This window comes from Melospiza melodia, assembly GCF_035770615.1.
Source record: "Melospiza melodia melodia isolate bMelMel2 chromosome 7 unlocalized genomic scaffold, bMelMel2.pri SUPER_7_unloc_1, whole genome shotgun sequence".
NCBI classification, from domain to species: Eukaryota; Metazoa; Chordata; class Aves; order Passeriformes; family Passerellidae; genus Melospiza; species Melospiza melodia.
In genome coordinates, this window is record NW_026948497.1 from 6555913 (window position 1) to 6574548 (window position 18636).

An 18636-nucleotide genomic window follows, 5' to 3' on the forward strand; every position below is an offset into this window, starting at 1 on the left:
GTAACCAAAACACGAGTGTTTTCTCATATTGTCTCTGAAATCTCTCTGCCCATTTTCTGAACTGAACTGTATCAAACCCGGACAAATGTTTACTAGCAACAGGCTCCTTGCAACAGGCAGATTTGGCTAAGAGATGAAAACCTGAAATGCTCTGGAGACCATTCTTATTTTCTGATCGGACAAAATGTTATTCAGCAGCAATTTAATATTCTGTGGCGGAAGAGACTTCATTTCCTCTATGCTGTTAATCCACCAGCAGACATCAACATTGAAAGAGCTCCTGCAAGTACCCAAAACCAATTCTGCTAAGCAAGAAAGGGTTATGGTACCCATTTTAAAATGGGAATTCCTTTGAATTTAAATGCAATTAAAGACATCAGTGACTACTGAATGTGAGGAACAGCTGTCCGGTCCTGCTAAATCTCAGAGAGAACATCTGCTTTTTCTAAAGTAGTCCTAATTTATGGGTAATTCCTTTATTTGAAAAAGAGATCAAAAGAAGTGCTAAACTAAATGTCCTATTGCTGGAGATCTACTTTATTCAAATGCTCTTTAAAGGGCCTTTGACATTCCCAATCGCTGAACATGCCCTTTTGAGATTCCTAATGAAGACACAAAGTGTATTAAACCTTGCATTTAAAGATGTTGGCATAATTAGCAGTGGATTTAGCCCCAGTTGAAGCAAGGCTATCAATCATCTTCTCTGCTATATATTGAGATTATCCTTTTTCCATGCCTTGGCTATTGCTGACACAGCAAGCTCCTCTGAGGAATCAATTAGCAGCTGCATTTGTAGCATTTCAGACAGTGCTGACACAGGCAGACACTGTTTGCACACCCTGAAAGGCTCAGTCCAAGGCCACTGTGACAGCACAGGCAGGGAGCCTCAGCACTCTGCTTCTGTCCCTGTGCCCAGAGGCTGCCTTGCACTAAACCCGTGCCTCTGGTACCTCTGTTGAGTTCTGGCCTAAGCTGTGACCCCCCCAGGCTCTGCACAGTTCAGCCTCAAAACTTTCCAAGAGAAAAACAAGAATTCTGTGAGGACAAAACAAACTGATGCCCTGAAACAGCATTTGCCACCATTTCCCCTCAAAGATCACAGATGTCCCCGAGCTCCCCAGAGAGGAGCCAGCTGGGGCATTTTTAGCCCTCCCTTTGCTGGAGGTGGTTCTGAGATGCCCCAGCGAGAGCTCAGCCCCAGGCCGAGCGCTGCCCCCATCTCAGGTGCTGCCAAGCTCTGCAGCAGCCAGGGAAAACCTGCCAAACCCACCTGCCTTGGCTATGGGGCAGCAGGGACAAGCTCAGCACCTCCTGGTTTGGAGGAGCTGCTCTGCTGTCTGCTCACAGGCATTCCCTGTAAATCAGCTCCCTGGGAAGAGCTCTTGGCTCAGAAGGGGAGGCCAAACCTGTGATACGCTCAGTGACATCCAGCAGGGCTTGGCCACTCAGGTGATTCCATTGGTAGCTGAACTCTTTCAGCAGGGACACTTTATCTACAAGGGAAACACATGTTTCTGCTCACTTTTCTCTGGTCATAGGAGAAAGGGCAGGTCCAACCCATTTTATAAAATAAAGTACATTTCTCCTGGTTTTTGAATCCTTTTCTTCTTTCCTTCCAGCCTACTTGGCCGGGTTTTAAATTCCAAAAGAAAAGCTCTCCTTTCACATTTGTAAATCCAAACTTGTCTGCTATAGCAGAAGCTGTGTTAAAACATTTCACATCAGGGACCTCGAGAGTTCAGTCACATGGAAGCAGTGAAAAGGTTTTGCATCCCAGAGCAAAAAGGAAGAGCCTGAGCCCCATACTTGGGTCACAGAAAGGCACTGAGCCAGTGTGAGAATCTGTCCGAATTTTCCCTCATCTCCGAATTTTCCTCAATTTTGGGAAAATTCAGTATTTTTAGTTCAAATTCACCCAAAACCCCCAAAAACACCCAAAAATCACCCAAAACAGCCCAAAAATCCCCCAAAACTCCTCCTAAATGGGGTCCCGGCACTCCTGCAGCCCCTCGGAGCAGCCTGAGGCCAGGCTGGGGTGAAAAACGGTGATTTTGGGAAAATTCAGTATTTATACTTCAAATTCACCCAAAACCCCCCAAAAAACTGCCCCAAAATCACCCAAAACAGCCCAAAAATCCCCCAAAAGTCCCCCAAAACAGAGTCCCGGTGATTGCGGAGCTCCTCAGGGCAGCCCGACGTCAGGCTCGGGTGAAAAACAGTGATTTTGGGAAAATTCAGTATTTATAGTACAAAATAACCCAAAAAACTGCCCCCAAATCAACCAAAACAGCCCAAAAATCACCCCAAAATCCCCTCAAAACCTTCCCCAAAATTCCCTCCAAATTACCCAAAAATGACCCAAAAAAATCACCCAAAAATCCCCCAAAAATGCCCAAAAATTACCTGAAAATTTCCCAAAATCTGCCCCAAAACCCACCCAATAAACCACCAAAAACCCCCCAGAAATTGCCCAAAATTCACCCAAAACCTCCCCAAACCATCCCAAGACTCCCCCAAATTTCGGGATTTCTCCCTGAATTTTGGGGGTTTTTTATGGGACTTTTTGGATTTTTGGGGTTTTTGTTAATTTGGGGAGGGGTTCCCACCCCCTCCCCTTTTTTCCCCCTAAATTTTGATGTTTTTCCCCAGAATTTTTTTGTATTTTCCCCCCAAATTTTGATGCTTTTTCTCCAGGATTTTGGGGGTTTTTTCCCCAAATTTCAGTTTCTTTGGGATTTTCTGATTTTTATGGTTTTTGGTAATTAGGGGAGGGGTCTCCGCCCTCCTTTACTGCCCCTATCTGCTCCCCTTTCCTGAGTGTTTCCCATCCATTTTTGATATTATTCTTCAGAATTTTTTGATTTTCTCCGGGTTTTTCCCCCAAATTTCCGTTTTTTGGGTTTTTTGGGTTTTTAGGGTTTTTGTTAATTTGGGGAGGGGTCTCTCTCCCCCTTTTACCTGCAGAGGATCCCCAGGCCGTGCTCGTGGGGCCCTCCCCTTTGCCCTTTCCCGTTCATTCTCCACCCAAATTTTGATGATTTTTCCCTGGTTTTTTTTTGGTTTCTTTTTTTGGTTTCTTTGGTTTCTTTTCCCCAAATTTCAGTTTTTTGGTATTTTTGGGTTTTTTGAGTTTTTGTTAATTTGAGGAGGGGTCTCTCCCCTCCTTTTACCTGCAGAGGACCCCCAGGCCATGCTCGTGGGCCCCGTTGTGCTCGAAGCGCAGCAGGGCCGCCGCCCGCGGCACCAGGCCCTGCTGCACCAGGGGGGCTGCGGAAATTGGGGTGAAAAACGGGAAAATTGGGCAAATCCTGGAAACTGGGGGGAAATCTGGGGAGATTGGGGGGAAATTAAGGGGGATTTGGGGTGAAACCCGGGAAAATTGGGGTGAAATGTGGGGAACCCCGCGGCACCAGGCCCTGCTGCACCAGGGGGCTGTGGGAAAATTGGGGTGAAAAACGGGAAAATTGGGAAGTTCTGGGGAATTGGGGTGAAATTCGGGGATTTTGGGGCCATTTTGGGGGATTTTGGGGTAAAATTTGGCATGATGTTTTTGGGAATTTATGGGATCTTTGGGGTTTCCCTGCATGGCTGGTGCTAAGGGGATTCCAGGGCTGGTTTTGGGGTGAGTTTTGGGCTTTTGGGGCTGGCTTTGGGGTGAATTTGGGGGTTTTTGGGGCTCTCACTGCTGGGCTGGTACCGAGGGCATTCCCTCGGTAGGGAATGGGCATTTTTTGGGGTGAATTTGGGGTTTTCTGGGGGGGATTTTGGGGTTATTTTGGGTATTTTTGGGGTCTAACTGCTGTGCTGGTACTGAGGGGATCCCAGGGCATTTTTTGGGGTGAATCTGGGTGACTCTGGGGGGATTTTTGTGGGAACTTTGGGGTTATTTCGGCAATTTTTGGGGTTTCCCTGCCGGGGTGTTACCGAGGGGGTCCCAGGGCAGTTTTTGGGGTGAATCTGAGTGATTTTGGGGGGATTTTTTGTGGGAATTTCAGGGATTTTTGGGGTCTCACTGCTGTGCTGGTACTGAGGGGGTCCCAGGGCATTTTTGGGGTGAATCTGGGCGATTTTGGGGGGATTTTTGTGGGAATTTTGGGGATTTTTGGGGTTTCCCTGCCGGGGTGTTACCAAGGGGATCCCAGCGCAGTTTTTGGGGTGAATCTGGGTGATTCTGGGGGGATTTTTGTGGGAACTTTGGGGTTATTTCGGCAATTTTTGGGGTTTCCCTGCCGGGGTGTTACCGAGGGGGTCCCAGGGCAGTTTTTGGGGTGAATCTGAGTGATTTTGGGGGGATTTTTTGTGGGAATTTCAGGGATTTTTGGGGTCTCACTGCTGTGCTGGTACTGAGGGGGTCCCAGGGCATTTTTTGGGGTGAATCTGGGCGATTTTGGGGGGATTTTTGTGGGAATTTCGGGGATTTTTGGGGTTTCCCTGCCGGGGTGTTACCGAGGGGATCCCAGCGCAGTTTTTGGGGTGAATCTGGGCGGTTTTGGGCTGACCTTTGAGGCGGGGGTGCTCCCTGAGCAGGCAGTGCAGCAGGAAGGCGGCGCGGGCCCTCGGGGGGGTGGGGGCTCTGCAGGGCCCCCCCCAGCACCTCCAGCCCCCCCAGGGCCTTGAGCTGCTGCAAACCCTCGGGCTGGGCCCGCACCAGGCCTGGGGAGGGGAATAAACGGGGTTAAAACAGCCCAAAACGGGAAAAATAGCACCAAAAACGTGGAAAAACCACCCCAAAAACCCCAAAAACCCCAAATCTGCCCCAAAATCCATCCCTAAATCACCAAATCCAGCCCATGGCCTCGAGCTGCTGCAAACCCTTGGGCTGGGCCCGCACCAGGCCTGGGGAGGGGAAAAAACGGGGTTAAAACAGTAAAAAATGGGCAAAATAGCACCAAAATTGACAAAAAACCACCCCAAAAGCCCTAAAAACTTCCCAAACCTTCCCCCAAAAACATCCCAAAAAACCTCCAAAAAATGCCCCAAAAATCCCAAATAAATCACAAAAAATCTTTAATAAATCTTCCTAAAATCCCTAAAGAATAATAAAAAAGTCCCTAAAAAATGAAAAAGATCCCCAAAAAAATCTCAAAAAAACACATAAGAAATCACAAAAAATTCACAAGAAAACCTGAAACAACCCTAAAAAATGGCAAAAAATTAGAAAAAAATTTTAAAAAATCCCAGAAAAACCCTAAAAAAATCCCTAAAAAATCAGAAAAATTCCCTAAAAAAATGCCTAAAAGATCCCAAAAAATAACCAAAAAATACCCAAAAAAAACCCTTTACAAAGCCCCCAAAAATCTTTAAACTCCCCCCAAAAAAACCCCTTAAAATCCTCCCCTAAAAAACCCAAAACATCCTCAAAAAAATCACAAAAAAATCACAAAAATTCACAAAAATATCACAAAAAAAGGCAAAAAAGACCTGAAAAAATCCCCCAAAAATCCCCAAATCCCTAAAAGATCCCAAAAAAACCCCAAAATGCCCAAATTCCCCCCACACTCACAGGAGACGGCGAAGAGCGCGGTGGGGGCCACGCGTAGGTCGGGGTCTCCCCTCAGTGCCCCAAAAAATCCCACTAAAAATCTCAAAAAATCCCAAAAAAATCCCCCAACAATTACAAATAAATCCCCAAAAAACCCCAAAACACCCGGAATTCCCCCGACTCACAGGAGACAGCGAAGAGCACGGCGGGGGCCATGCGCGGGTCAGGGTCCCCCCAGAGCGCCCCCAGCAGGGCGGGCAGAGCCCCCAGCGCCAGCGCCTGGCCCTGTGCTGCCAGAAGGTTCTGGACACACGAGCCCAGGAGCCTTGCAGCCCTGGTGTGGAGAGGGGGCCAGCGGTGACCCAGCAGGTCCAGGACAACCTCCAGGCCCCCTAAAGAGCAGAATTCTGGGGAGAAACACCAAGAATTTGGGTTAAAATGGGAAAAAACAGGCTTCAAATGGCCCCAAACTCAGCCCCAGCCCAGCGGCCCCGGCTCAGAGGGGCCAGCGGTGACCCAGGAGATCCAGGACCACCTCCAGGCCCCCTAAAGAGCAGAATTCTGGGGAGAAAAATGGAAACTTTGGGTTAAAATGGGAAATAATGGGTTAAAATGGGTGAAAGTGGGAGAAAACGGGGTTCAAATGGCCCAAATGGCCCCAAACTCAGCCCCTGGCACCCCCAGCATAGAGAGGGGGCCAGCGGTGACCCAGCGGTCCAGGACCACCTCCAGGCCCCCTAAAGAGCAGAATTCTGGGGAGAAATGGGACAGAAATGGGAAAAAACAGGGTTAAAACAGAAAAACAGTGGGGCTAAATGGGGAAAAAATGGCACAAAATCCATCCCCAAACCAGCTATGAGTGACCCCAATGACCCCTGAGTGACCCTGAGTGACCAAAATGACCCCTGAGTGACCTCAGAGTGACCCCTGAGTGACCCCTGAGTGACCACTGAGTGACCCCAGTGACCCCTGAGTGACCCTGAGTGACGAAAATGACCCCTGAGTGACCCCAGAGTGACCACTGAGTGACCCCAGTGACCCTGAGTGACCCAAATCACCTCTCAATGACCCCAGTGACCCTGACTGCCCATCCCAGACCCTGAATGACCCCTGAGTGACCCCAGAGTGACCCCAATGACCTTTAACCTCACCATTGGCATTGTCCAGGCTCTCGCAGAGGTCGCAGAGCTCCTCCAGGGCCCCCTCGTGTCCCCTGTGACCCCTGAGTGACCCCAGAGTGACCCCAATGACCTTTAACCTCACCATTGGCATTGTCCAGGCTCTCGCAGAGGTCGCAGAGCTCCTCCAGGCTCCCTCGTGTTCCCCGGTGTCCCCCAGGCCCCGCTCGGGCGCCGCCTCCCCGGGACAGGGCCCGGCCAGGAGCCGCAGGCAGCTCTGGAGCTGAAACCCCCAGCCTGGGAAAGGTGTGTGTGGGAGGCAAGCTGACCAAAGCGAGATGTTTGCCTGCTGATTGTGACCACTGGGGAAAGAAAACAATGGCTCTCACTTACTGCTGAGAACATGGACTACCTGTTACATCTGTTCCATATTGTATCTGTTCCCCCTCCCTCACAATTTTCAGTAATAAAATCCTCTGAGTTAGCTAGAGCCTTTGAGATCTCCCCAGCGTAGCAGGCGGATCCTCGGCTGGACTGCACCAAAGGACTTCATCTCTGCGTTGGTAGCTATATCCCCTCTCCCCCCCTCTTTCTCTCTTTCTCTATCTTTTCCTCTCCCTTAATCCCCCTATCGCATTTCTGCTGTGGTTATTTCAATAAAACCACATTTGTTTTGATCATCACTGCAAACCCCCTTGTACTGTGTTGGTTTTTGCACTCTGAGATCATTCCTATGAACCATCAGGTTATCTGTCCACTAGGACGGACCCTGACATTAAATTGGCGTCACGGAAATGATTCTGATAGACAGAGGGATTTGCAGGCAAATCTCATGCTAAATTGAGTGCTCTGTCTCTGGAATTGGCACAAAAGGTCTCTCAGTGCAAAACAGGGGTAACTGTCACTGTCACTACTGTTACTGATCTGATACCAGCACTGACACTGACACTGATACTGATCCTGATACTGATACTGATATTGATATTGATGCTGAACCTGTCACTGTTATATTTGAATGAACCTGAACCTGTTACTGTTGTATTTGAGTTAAATCTGAACCTGTTACTGCTGTATTTGTGTACCTGGACTGTCTAAAAGGGAAGGGGCAGACCTGAGGAAATTAAGCTGTAGCTTTTAGACAGATATTGTCCCTTCACCTACACAGGGGAGTGAGGGGAAGCCCAATGAGGCTGAGTGGCTTTCCCCCTGTTCTAAGTTCTGGTCCCCTCACAAAGAAAACATTTGTGTGCGTGTGTTCATGTGAGTGCGTGTCTGTACTGTCTGGGAAGGAAGAGACAACTTGAGGCAACCAAACAGAGCCTCCCAGACTGATACTGTCTCTTCAACTACCGAGGGAAGCGAAGGGGACAGTGGAAAGGCTGTGTGATTTGTGTAACTTAAGTCCCTGGTGTAGCTTTGGTCCCCTCACAAAATGACTAAGAACTTCAGTGCAAAAGGTAAAGCTGAATTTATGCTCTGCTTGCTAAATACAATGCCACACCTTCTCCAGGGGGAGAAGAATGGGCAAGCTGCAATTGGTTTAACTTAGAAAATGTTATTGATAGAATATCTTCTTTGCAACATGAATCAAAATTCAAACTGGGTACAAATAAAACCATCCTCTGCTCAGTCTTGGGTGCCTGTCTCACAGCAGGCATAGAAACTCTCTTTAAGCGAAAAAGTGAGGAAAATGCTATCATAGACTCCCTCCAAAACCTAGTTGAAGTTTTGCAAAAACATTTGGATGAAGAAAGAAATGTAAATAACTTGTTATGGGCTGCCCTGAGAGAGGAACATGTTAAAAATTCACATAATCCAGATTCCTCAACAGAAACAGAGGAGAAAGAAACTCCTCGCATTAATCAAAATTGCCCTCAAAAAGAATTAGCCCTGATGAAAAATTGCGGGAAACACTGCTGTAATAACATAAAACCTCTAATTAAAACAGAATGCAACTATATCAATAATGAAGATCTTAACCCGCACAAAACCACTAAAGAAATCCCGTACACTGCTACTGAATTAACAAAACTTGCAAAGCAGTACGGGCTTCTCCCTCAAAAATCTGAAACAGAACACATTTGTCAAGTGTCTCTCACTGGGGGAGATCAGATTCTTTTGTCAGAACAAGGAGCCGGCGGGTGCTGGAGACATGGAGTGTTCCTAACAACAGCAGACAGACGCATCCCATGGTCCCCAAATCAGCACACAGCTCATTGGGCAGGAGGGCTTAACCCCTTGGAAAAAGAGACCCTTTGGTTGGTACCCCCGACCAACTCCTGGAAAACATTCACAAAGCCGGCTGCCTGCAATTGATTCATGAAAAGAAATTAATTCCTGGTTTTGAATCTCCAATCCAATCACCTCTAAAGCCTGAAATTATCACCTCTTTAAGTCTAAGGCTTCCAGAAACACTTAAACCTACAGCAATTCTCCAGAAAACCATAGTAGCTATGTCTCCTATAGAAAGACCAGAGAAACTTCTTAGTAACCAGAATAACCCTTTTGTTCCCCTTTACGACTTGCTGAGAAAAAGAATAAAATGGGATTGGACTTCTTCTCAAAAGGAAACATTGCAACTGCTGATTCTTGAAGTGACAGCTCATCAGGCAGTGGACCCTATCCATCCTTCAGACCCCTTTCAGGTGGAGTGGGGATTTGCCTCCTCACAGCTTTCAGTACACATTTGGCAGCAGGTTCCTGAGTGTCTGACAAAGCCTGTTGGTTTTTATTCCTGTGGTTTCAAAGATGCTGAGAAAAGGTACACTACCTGGGAAGGGGTGTTTGTGGTTGGCTTGGCTCCCAGGGAGGTGGAGGAGAACTGGGCAATCCAAGAAACTGGGAGCTTGGGTAGCAGCCAAAATAAACCTGCCTCTGTGACTAAAGCAACCCCTCCTCTCTCCCCCGCTTCTGCTAACAGAGAGGAACAGGACAATGCCCAGGTTGGGGAACTGTTAACTGTTTGGAGCATTTTCCAAAGTGAGGGACAGAATTGCTTTCTTGTCTGTATTAACACCAAGTCCTATGCTATGTTTATATTTGGGTTGCTCCACGCTGATGCTTTTAAAGGAGCTACAGGAGATAATACTGTTAAAGCAATGCAGGGGTGGTTTGGAATTTTCCTAAAGCCACAGGAAATTCAGTCTGATAATATTTCTCACTCTACTGTCAAAGGTATGCAGGATTGGGCAGAAGGTGAAAAGATTAAATGGATTTCTAACAACTCTCACTATAGATGGGGGGTAAATGGGTATTCCAAAATCACTGCTTTTTGCCCAACAGCTCCAAGCATAATTCCTTCACTACAGAGACCAGATGATGATTTCAAGAACCCAGCACATTACCCTGGACAGCCTGTTTTTGGTGGACACCCCGCTGCTGTAGGGGAAGTACCACTGCTGTTCAAAACCTCTCTGACAATTCCATTGTTCTAACTTTTTCTGCCTTTTCGTGGCAGAGTCTGTTGTGTTTACTTTTTCAGAAGAACTCCGAGGGACATGAAGACCTAATAAACCATGATAACACTAGTGATGGACAACAGAAATAATGCTTTCCCCTCCTTTATGTTAACACCAGGTGATGATAGCATACATGACATGTAAATTAACTGAACTTGAATAAACTGGCTGTCACAATTAAAGATTTGATCAAATTACAGCAACCACTGCAGTCATTCTTATTGGCTTTGTGAACACACCAGTGGCTGCTATCAAGCATATTACCAAATTGGGAGAAAGTAAATGTAAATGATCACAAATTGGTAATTGATGCACTTGGTGCTACACAAAACAATGTTTCTTTGGCTCTCAGCTGTATCCAGGCACAATTGTGGGTGCAGTCAATTTTTGCTTCAATTATAAGAGAAGGTGAAGAAGGCACTTTTCTCACTGAAATTCGGAAAATAATTTGGGACAGTGACACTGACTTTGAAATAGAATTCCAATCCTGGTGGAACCTAGTGAATTTTGACCTGTGACCCAATTTTAAATACAACGACAGGTTTTTTTTTTAACTATACAAAATGCTTCAGAGCATTTGATTTTCCCTGTTCTAGCATTAGAACTGAATTATGACGGCGCTATTCTCTATCTTTCTGAACATAGAGAATGGGCCTGTCAAATTGGTAAGAAATGGCAAACTGTTGATTTGGAATCTTGTATTGCCCGAGAACAACAATGGTTCCTCTGTGAAAGCAATGAAATCATAGTTCAAGACATTTGTTTAGACATAGAGCAAAATATCTGTCATTTTGAGATTTGTCCTAATGAGGCTTTTGAAACAATTCATAGGCAATACATGTGCATGTTTTAGAACTATTTGTGATTTTTTTCTCATATAAAATGTTATAGTAGATACAGAAAATCATTCAAATTTCTATGCTTGTAACTTTACTAAGATTTCAGGATGTGATTTTTCTTTTGAAGCTCCAGTCACTTCTCACTACCTGTGGCAATCTAACTACACATTGATTCACAAACTGATGTCTACTCCTATTGAGATGAATCTCACTCTGGTAAGACAACTGCTGCTCCATCAGAACTTGGTTGAAATCCTGGAGAAGTCCAAGGAAAGCGGACAAGAGACCTGGGTGACTGTTCATCACAATGTAAGACAGATACACCGTGCCATGGAAAGGGTGGAGAAAGATGCTGAGCACAGGTGGTGGGATACTCTTTTAGGTGGTCTCCTACTGCTACGAGTGTCTTGAACAGTGTGTGTCATCCCATTGTTATCCTTTTGATTTTAATTCTGTTTGGTTTCATTTTATCAGCAATCCTAGTCGTTATGAATTGGAAGATGGTGAAACAGCTGACAAGATTGACGTCTATAGTTAATGCACACAATTTGGCTGATGTCCCCTGCACCGTGGAAATCCCCGAGACATTTGACACAAAGCAATTATGAATTAAGCATATGTGTTTTAGAGTAATCCTGATTTTCTTTTATGATTTTGTGAAAATTACTTCTGATTTTTAGTGAATTGTTTTAGAAAATTAATTCAAAGTTAATGCTTGTATTATGATTTGTTTATTACTTTTGCTGTTGATTATTTGTGATTTGTTTTAACCATCTCTTGAAATTGTTATAAAAATTATATTGTTAATTAATTAATTATTTTTTGAAATTGTTATAACAAGAATATTAATTAATTAGTTTTAATTAATCAAACACTTCTGAAAAATGTTATGATAATCAATATTAATTATGTTTGTTTATTGTCTCCCTTTTTCCCCCTTCTTTTTCCTATCCTTTCTCTTCCTCCTTTTCTCTTTTCTGTCTCTCTGACATACTGTCTCTGCTTTTCCGGGTATGCTACCAACGTACGGCAAGACTGATCAGCAACACTCCAGAGCCCTGCTGATGGAGATCCCTTCAAGACAATTGTGAGTCACAGGGTCGTGTGAGAGTTTGTCAGAATTTTCCCTCATCTGCCTCACGATCGTCCTTGGGAGACCACTGAAGAGAAGACCCCCCTATTTAGAATCTGGCTCTAAAGGAGAAAAGTCACACGCCATAGGCCCTGAGACCTGAAAGTTCAGTGTTAAGCTATTGTTTTCACAAGTGTGTTTGCTTTATGCTAAGAAGAGGGCACCGTGCCCCGTTAGCAACAATAGCAGCTTTGGAAGCTGTCCCACCTCTCGGCCTGGCTGGACTTCTCCTGAGTTTCAGGTTGTCTCCCACCGAAGACCCTCACCTGTTTTACAACCACCGTGACAGACAGACGGAGATGTGAGAAGATTCTCCACCAAGGACTGAGACATGAAACTCCTAAAAGGCCCCTCTGCTCCTTCCAAGGACTGGGACTGAAACCCCCAGCCCGGGGCAGGTGTGTGGGGGAGGCAAGCTGACCAAAGCGAGATGTTTGCCTGCAGATTGTGACCATTGGGGAAAGAAAACAATGGCTCTCATTTACTGCTGAGAACATGGACTACCTGTTACATCTGTTCCCTATTGTATCTGTTCCCCCCCCCCCCCCCCCCCCCCGCCTCACAAGTTTCAGTAATAAAATCCTCTGAGTTAGCTAGAGCCTTTGAGATCTCCCCAGCGTAGCAGGCGGATCCTTGGCTGGACTGCACCAAAGGACTTCGTCTCTGCGTTGGTAGCTATATCCTCTCTCTCTCTCTCTCTCACCCCCTCTTTCTCTCTTTCTCTATCTTTTTCTCTCCCTTAATCCCTCTATCACATTTTTGCTGTGGTTATTTCAATAAAACTGCGTTTGATTTGATTATCACTGCAAACCCTCTTGTACCGTGTTGGTGTTTTGCACTCTGAGATCATTCCTACGCACCATCAGGTCATCTGTCTACTAGGACAGACCCTGACATTGGAGAGACATTTCTATGAGCTTTTTCGATGGGCAAAGTTCTTTGGGTTTTTCACGAATGTGCTCTTTGCCCTTGATATGTTCGTATGGGAATGCATGGAACCCATTTTCTAAGCCATTTTGAACCTTGGATTCAGGTACCCCCGCATTTATCCAATGTTCAGGGCACTCTTTCCAGTTTTGAAAGAGAGAGCGGCTGCCTTTCCCTGGATTGCTGACTGCAGGAGTCAAGCCCTATTCCCCCAAATTCTCATGGGAGAAGTTCCTTTTGGGGGAGATGATCTGCTGCTTCCCAGCCTCCCTGGCTCGCAGCAGAGGGGTGAAGTCTTGCCCGCAGCCAAAGAAGTTTTTCCCCTGCATTTTCGGAGCATGCTCAGATGGAGCCACTTTTTCCCTCCTCCGTTGCTCTCAGAGGGGGTTTCAGTGGGCTGAGCCGCCCCTGGAAGCTCTGCAGGCATCGCCCCGTCCGGCCTCTTGGTCCCTGCATCACTCAGACCTGGGGGTGGCATCAGTGCCCGAGGTCCCGCCTCCCGAGTTTGTGGGGCTTCCCCAACCCTCCCCACGGGTGCGGGCGCTTCCCCATGTGGCCTCTCCCGCGGCCGTCCCTCCTGCAGAGCCTGTGGGTGCAGCGGCCCCGCCTGGGCTTGCGAGCTCAGAAACACCGCTTCCCGCGGCTGCACCGGTGTTGCAAGGCAACAGCGATCAGGCACCGCTTCCGCCGCTTCCCGCAGCTGCGCCGGTGTTGCCAGGCGATGCACTCAGTGACAATGGCGGTTGCCGCCAGCGTGTGTCCGAGGCTGCGCCGCCTGTGGATGCACCAAGAGCCGACCCCATGTGGGTCCCTGTAGCCCTGCTCGCGGTGGCCCTGCTTTCACCCTCAGCGCCGATGCCGGAGTTTGCAGTTGAGACCAGCGACCCAGTGCTGCCGCCGTCACCCCCCCCGCCTGCTGTGACTGCACTCTCTCTGGCCTCGCCCCCCCCACCAGCCACCCCAGCAGTTCTGCCGCCTTCGGGGACTCCGTCCTCCATGTCTGCGTCAGAGGCTGCCCTGGAACCGGAGGCATATCTGAGCTCAGACCGTCCCATGCCGTTTGCCCTTGCAACAGCGGTTTCAGCTGCTGGCCTCTCCTTCCGTGGAGGAGGCATGGCTCAACGGCTGAGTGCGGGTGCATCCCGGCCGCCTTCTTTCAAGCTCAGCATTCTTGGTGGGTTGGGGGGTGTTTGGTCGGTTGTTTCCCCTTGGGGGGTGCGAATCTCCCTCCCGTCCCTCATGCGCCCCAGCCGCAAGGGGGAGGCGGGTCCTGAAAGTTCTGCCTTTAGTCCCCAGCCCAGACGGGGTGGGGGTGGTACTGGGAGGCAGATGGGGGAAACACCTTTTGCATTTGCATTGCAGAGGCAGAGGGAATGGCGGAAAGCCATCATTGCTTGTTTTCTGTGGGGAACAAACATTCCCAGACCCGAGATGGAGATTCTCAGGACAGCTTCTGTCCCCTCACTGCCAGCATGCATCAGTGATTTTGGGGGGAAGGATGCGTTTGGTCACTTGTTCTGCCATTGCACTGGCAGTGTGGTGCCGGGCTGTGACAACACAGAGCCCGCCTCGCAGACCGGGCCTGGGCTGTTTGGCTCGGTTCCCTAGGCCAGGGCCACTGCCCGGCCGGCTGCTGGGTTTGGGGGCTTTGCTTCCCCCGTCAGGACCTGGACCACTGTTCTGTGGGACAGGTCTGGGGTTCTTGATCCTTCCACGTGGGCCAGGGCCCACTCAGGGCCTCTCAGGCTCCTCTCTGCTGCTGCTGCTCTTTCCGGAAAAAAAAAAAAAAAAAAAAAAAATTGAAAGAGCTAATAGCACCTCAAAAGCATTGAAGAGCCAAAAATTACAGGTAGTTCAATAAAGGAGTGTGGCCAAGGCATTAAAAATTTTTTCTCAAAATTGTTTGGTAACTGTCAATGGATTTTTGATAATTATTGATGATTTTTCTTCAGCAATTTGTTGTTTCAGGATTCTGTTTCAGGACCAAAAGGGACTTTCAGAAATGTCAAAGAGGAACATCTTCAGTCGATGGACTTTCTCCTGTAACTCAGCTGTTTGGAGTTGAAGCAATGAATTTCTTTGCATTGTTTAAGCATTTTCTTATGTTGTAAGATTGTTTTAGTGATATGATAGAATTTTATGTTCTACAAGTGAAGAATTTCCCTGATCATTCCACATCAGCACTTGATTGAAGTTTTTCATTGGCAACAGATAACCCGTCAAGTGTTTGTTCTTTCTTCTGCATGGGTACAGCAGACAAAATGACAAACACTTTTCTTTTTAATTTAACTAAAATAAAAAGGGTGATATGTCACAGACATCTTTTATGAAAAATCCTTTCCTTAGGATTTTTCCTCCTGAGAAGCTGAGAGGCCTCAGGAACAAAATGTAAACAATGGTTATCTGCTTGCTGCTGTGGAATGCAACAGGTGGATCTTTGATTGGCCCATGTTGGTTGTTTCTAATTAATGGCCAATCACAGTGAGCTAGCTTGGACAGAGAGTTTGAGCCACAAGCCTTGGTTATCATTCTTTGCTATTCTATTCTTAGCTAACCTTCTGATGAAATCCTTTCTTTTATTCTTTCAGTATACCTTTAATATAATAAATATAATTAAGTAATAAATCAAGCCTTCTGAAACATGGAGTCAGATCCTCGTCTATTCCCTCATGCTAAGACCCCTGTGAACACGGCCACGGTGACAGGCTGCCAGGGAGACAGCGTGACCGGAGCTCCACCACCCCTATATCCCGGGCACAGGCGAATCAGGGGCATTTCCGTGGCACCCCTGCCACACTTCCCCTTTCCCCTGCCGAACTCCCTTTGTCACTCCCTCAGCGTGGGGGACTTGGTGGCACTGCAGGACCCCTCTCTGTGCCATTCCTGAGGTGGCACCTGTGCTTTTTGTCACCACCACCTGCCAATTTGTCACCAGTGCCCCAAAACAGGGGGTGGCCCACATCCTATGGTGGGGGAGAAGGGACAGCAACATTTTTGGTGTTTCCCTAACCACTTCCATCCCCCCAAGGATGCTCTGTGACTCTGCACTGCCCCCCCCCCCCCCGCCCCTACCTCCTCCTCATCCTTCACCTGTGCCCCAGGAGGTGATGGCGCTGCTCCCACTGGGGACATGCCAGTGACACTGAGGGGACACTGTGGACCGTGACACCGAGGGGACCCCTCAAAGGGGCTGCAGGGTCACAGTGGCTCTTGGAGTGACAGCTGGTGGCTCCTGCAGTGACAGCTGGAGGTCCCACCATGCTGTGGTGACAATTTGGGGGGTGGGTGCTCTTTTTGGGGTTCTCCAGGGTCGGTCCCAAAATCCCCTCCCATCATGACAAAGTCACCTCCCCAGGCCTCGCCTCAGTTTCGCTCTCGCTCTGCAGGGACCATGTGGAGCTGATGTGATAGCATTGGGTTTATTTGGGGGGATTTTGTGTTGGGGGCTACTGGGATGGACTGGTGGGACAGTGGGATGGGCCAGGCTGTGGGCAGGCTGGTGGTCATCTGGGCTAGGGGCAGGCCAGGCTGGGGGGCTGCAGGGCCAGGGGCTGTCCAGATCAGAATCCAGCTGGGATCCATGGCTCGGATGTCCATTTGGACCAGTGTCCATCCAGAGTGGGATCCATGGTCTGGTGTCCATCTGGACCAGGGTCCAACCTCTCCTGACCCCATCCATCCCATACTCTCCAGCCAGGGCCACTTCTCACTGCAGAGTGGACAAGACCCTCGGTCAGTGCCAAGATGACCCCAAACCCCGTCCCAGCAACCCTGCCATGCCACCCACCCCGAGCCCCAGTGCCACTGGTGTTCCCTGGAAGCCAGGCCAGATCCAGAATTCCTGCAAAGGAGATCCAGAGTCCTGGGCTGGGGACTCAAGGGCATCCAGGATAGTGAGCACTGAGTCCATGGGGCATGGGGGGACAATTAGGAACACAGCTGGGGACATGCCTGGGTGGACAGGGGTGGGAGGTGAAGGGGGTTTAGGGGTGGGGAGAGGGTTGGAGGGCGGGATGCACCCAAAACTTCACCAAGTCAAAGGGGAGGATGTTCAAAACTGGGGGGGGGGGGAAGGATGGAAAATAGGGAAAGGAGCCAAAAAGGGGGAAAAGAACCCCAAATAGGGGAAGAGTGACCCAAAATGGGGGGAGGACCCAAATGACAGAGAAAGGATCCAAAGTAGGGAGGAAAAGACACAAAATAGGGAGAAGGGACGCAAAAGACGGGGAAAGGATCCAATCTGGGGGAAACGTCTCAAAGGGGGAGGAAAGGACCCAAAATCAGAGGACAAAGGGCGTCACGGGAACAAAGCTCTTCCTGCACTTGGGGCACTCTCAGGGCTGCCCTTAGTGGTGGCTCTGTTGGTGTCTGGTCAAGATAGAGCTCTGAGATAAGCTCTTCCTACACTCAGAACACTCGTAGGGCCTCTCCCCGGTGTGGATGCACCAGTGGCTGATGAGAGCAGCGTTCTGCTTGAAGCCCTTCCCGCAGTCAGGGCAGTTGAAGGGCCTCTCATCTGTATGAAGCTGCTGGTGCAGGAGGAGAAAGGAGCTGGTCTGAAACCTCTTCTTGCATTTAATACACTCATAGGGCCTCTCTCCAGTGTGGATCCTCTGGTGGCCAATCAGGTGGGACTTTGACATGAAGCTCTTCCCACACTGCCCACATTTGTAGGGCTCTTCCAGACCTGTGTGGACTTCCATGTGGTGGGTCAGGTGGCTTCTCCTCTGGTAGCTATTCCCACATTCCCCCCACTCAAAAGGCCATTCCCCAGTGTGGTTTCTCTGGTGGATGGTCAGTTCAGAGCTCGTCCTGAAGCTCTTCCCACACTCTGCATACTCATAGCTTTGTTCCTCCGTGTGGGTCCTCAGGTGGGCAGTCAGGGTGGAGTTCTGGGTCAAGCTCTTTCCAAACTCAGGACACTCGTAGGGCCTCTCCCCGCTGTGGACACGCAGGGAGTGATGAGGCCGGAGTTGTACCTGAAGCCTTTTGCACAATGGTGGCAGCAGAAGGGCCTCTCGCCTTTGTGACTCTGCTGATGCCTGATGAGACAGGAAATCATCTGAAACCTCTTCCTGCATTTATCACACTCGTCGGGATGTTCTTCTGTGTGGATTCTCATGTGGCGGATCAGGGAGGATCTCAGGGAGAAGCTCTTCCCACATTCTGAGGACTTGCGGGACTCCTCCCCATCCTGGAGCTGCTCATGGATCCCCAGCTCTGAGCTGCAGCTCCATCCCTGGCCCAGGGTGGGCCTTTCCCCCTCAGATCCCCGTGATCGGCGTTTGCAGCCCCTCCTCGTAAGGGATCTCTGGGGCTTTTCTTTCCCTTTGATTCCTGTGCTGTGGAGCTGCACAAAACAGCCTCTTCTACAAGGTTCTCCTGTGTGGATTTGACCTCCCTGGTTTGTGGCCTAAGCTTCTTGTCTGGGGAAGGAAGGACAAGGAGAAGATGGGATTTGCCTCTGTGCCACAGGGAAGGACAAGGAGATCCTCCCAGTGCGTCCCCAGCAGGACAGCTTTGGCACCAGGGTTGTCCTGCAGCCGGGGACCGTGCTGGGGTGGGAGATGGAGCAGGAGAGAGGGGGAAAGGGGCACTGACTTCCCCCTCATCTGCCTGGGGCTCCTGGGCCATCTCCTTCCTCACGGCGTCCTCCTTCTTCATCGGGCCAAGGTTTGGA

At 48.8% G+C, this 18636-nt stretch overlaps 1 protein-coding gene across 1 annotated transcript in view; it reads right to left on the minus strand.

Moving 5' to 3' along the window:
- The window catches only part of LOC134432745 (zinc finger protein 850-like), a gene marked incomplete at both ends in the record, with an annotated part of 158139 nt that extends 140097 nt beyond the window's left edge, over positions 1-18042 (minus strand). Inside the window, 2 exons of the mRNA XM_063181643.1 lie at positions 17362-17912; positions 17996-18042. Coding sequence (XP_063037713.1) covers positions 17362-17912; positions 17996-18042 — 598 coding nt within the window. The remainder of the gene's footprint in view (positions 1-17361; positions 17913-17995) is intronic.
- Positions 18043-18636: the final 594 nt, after the last annotated feature.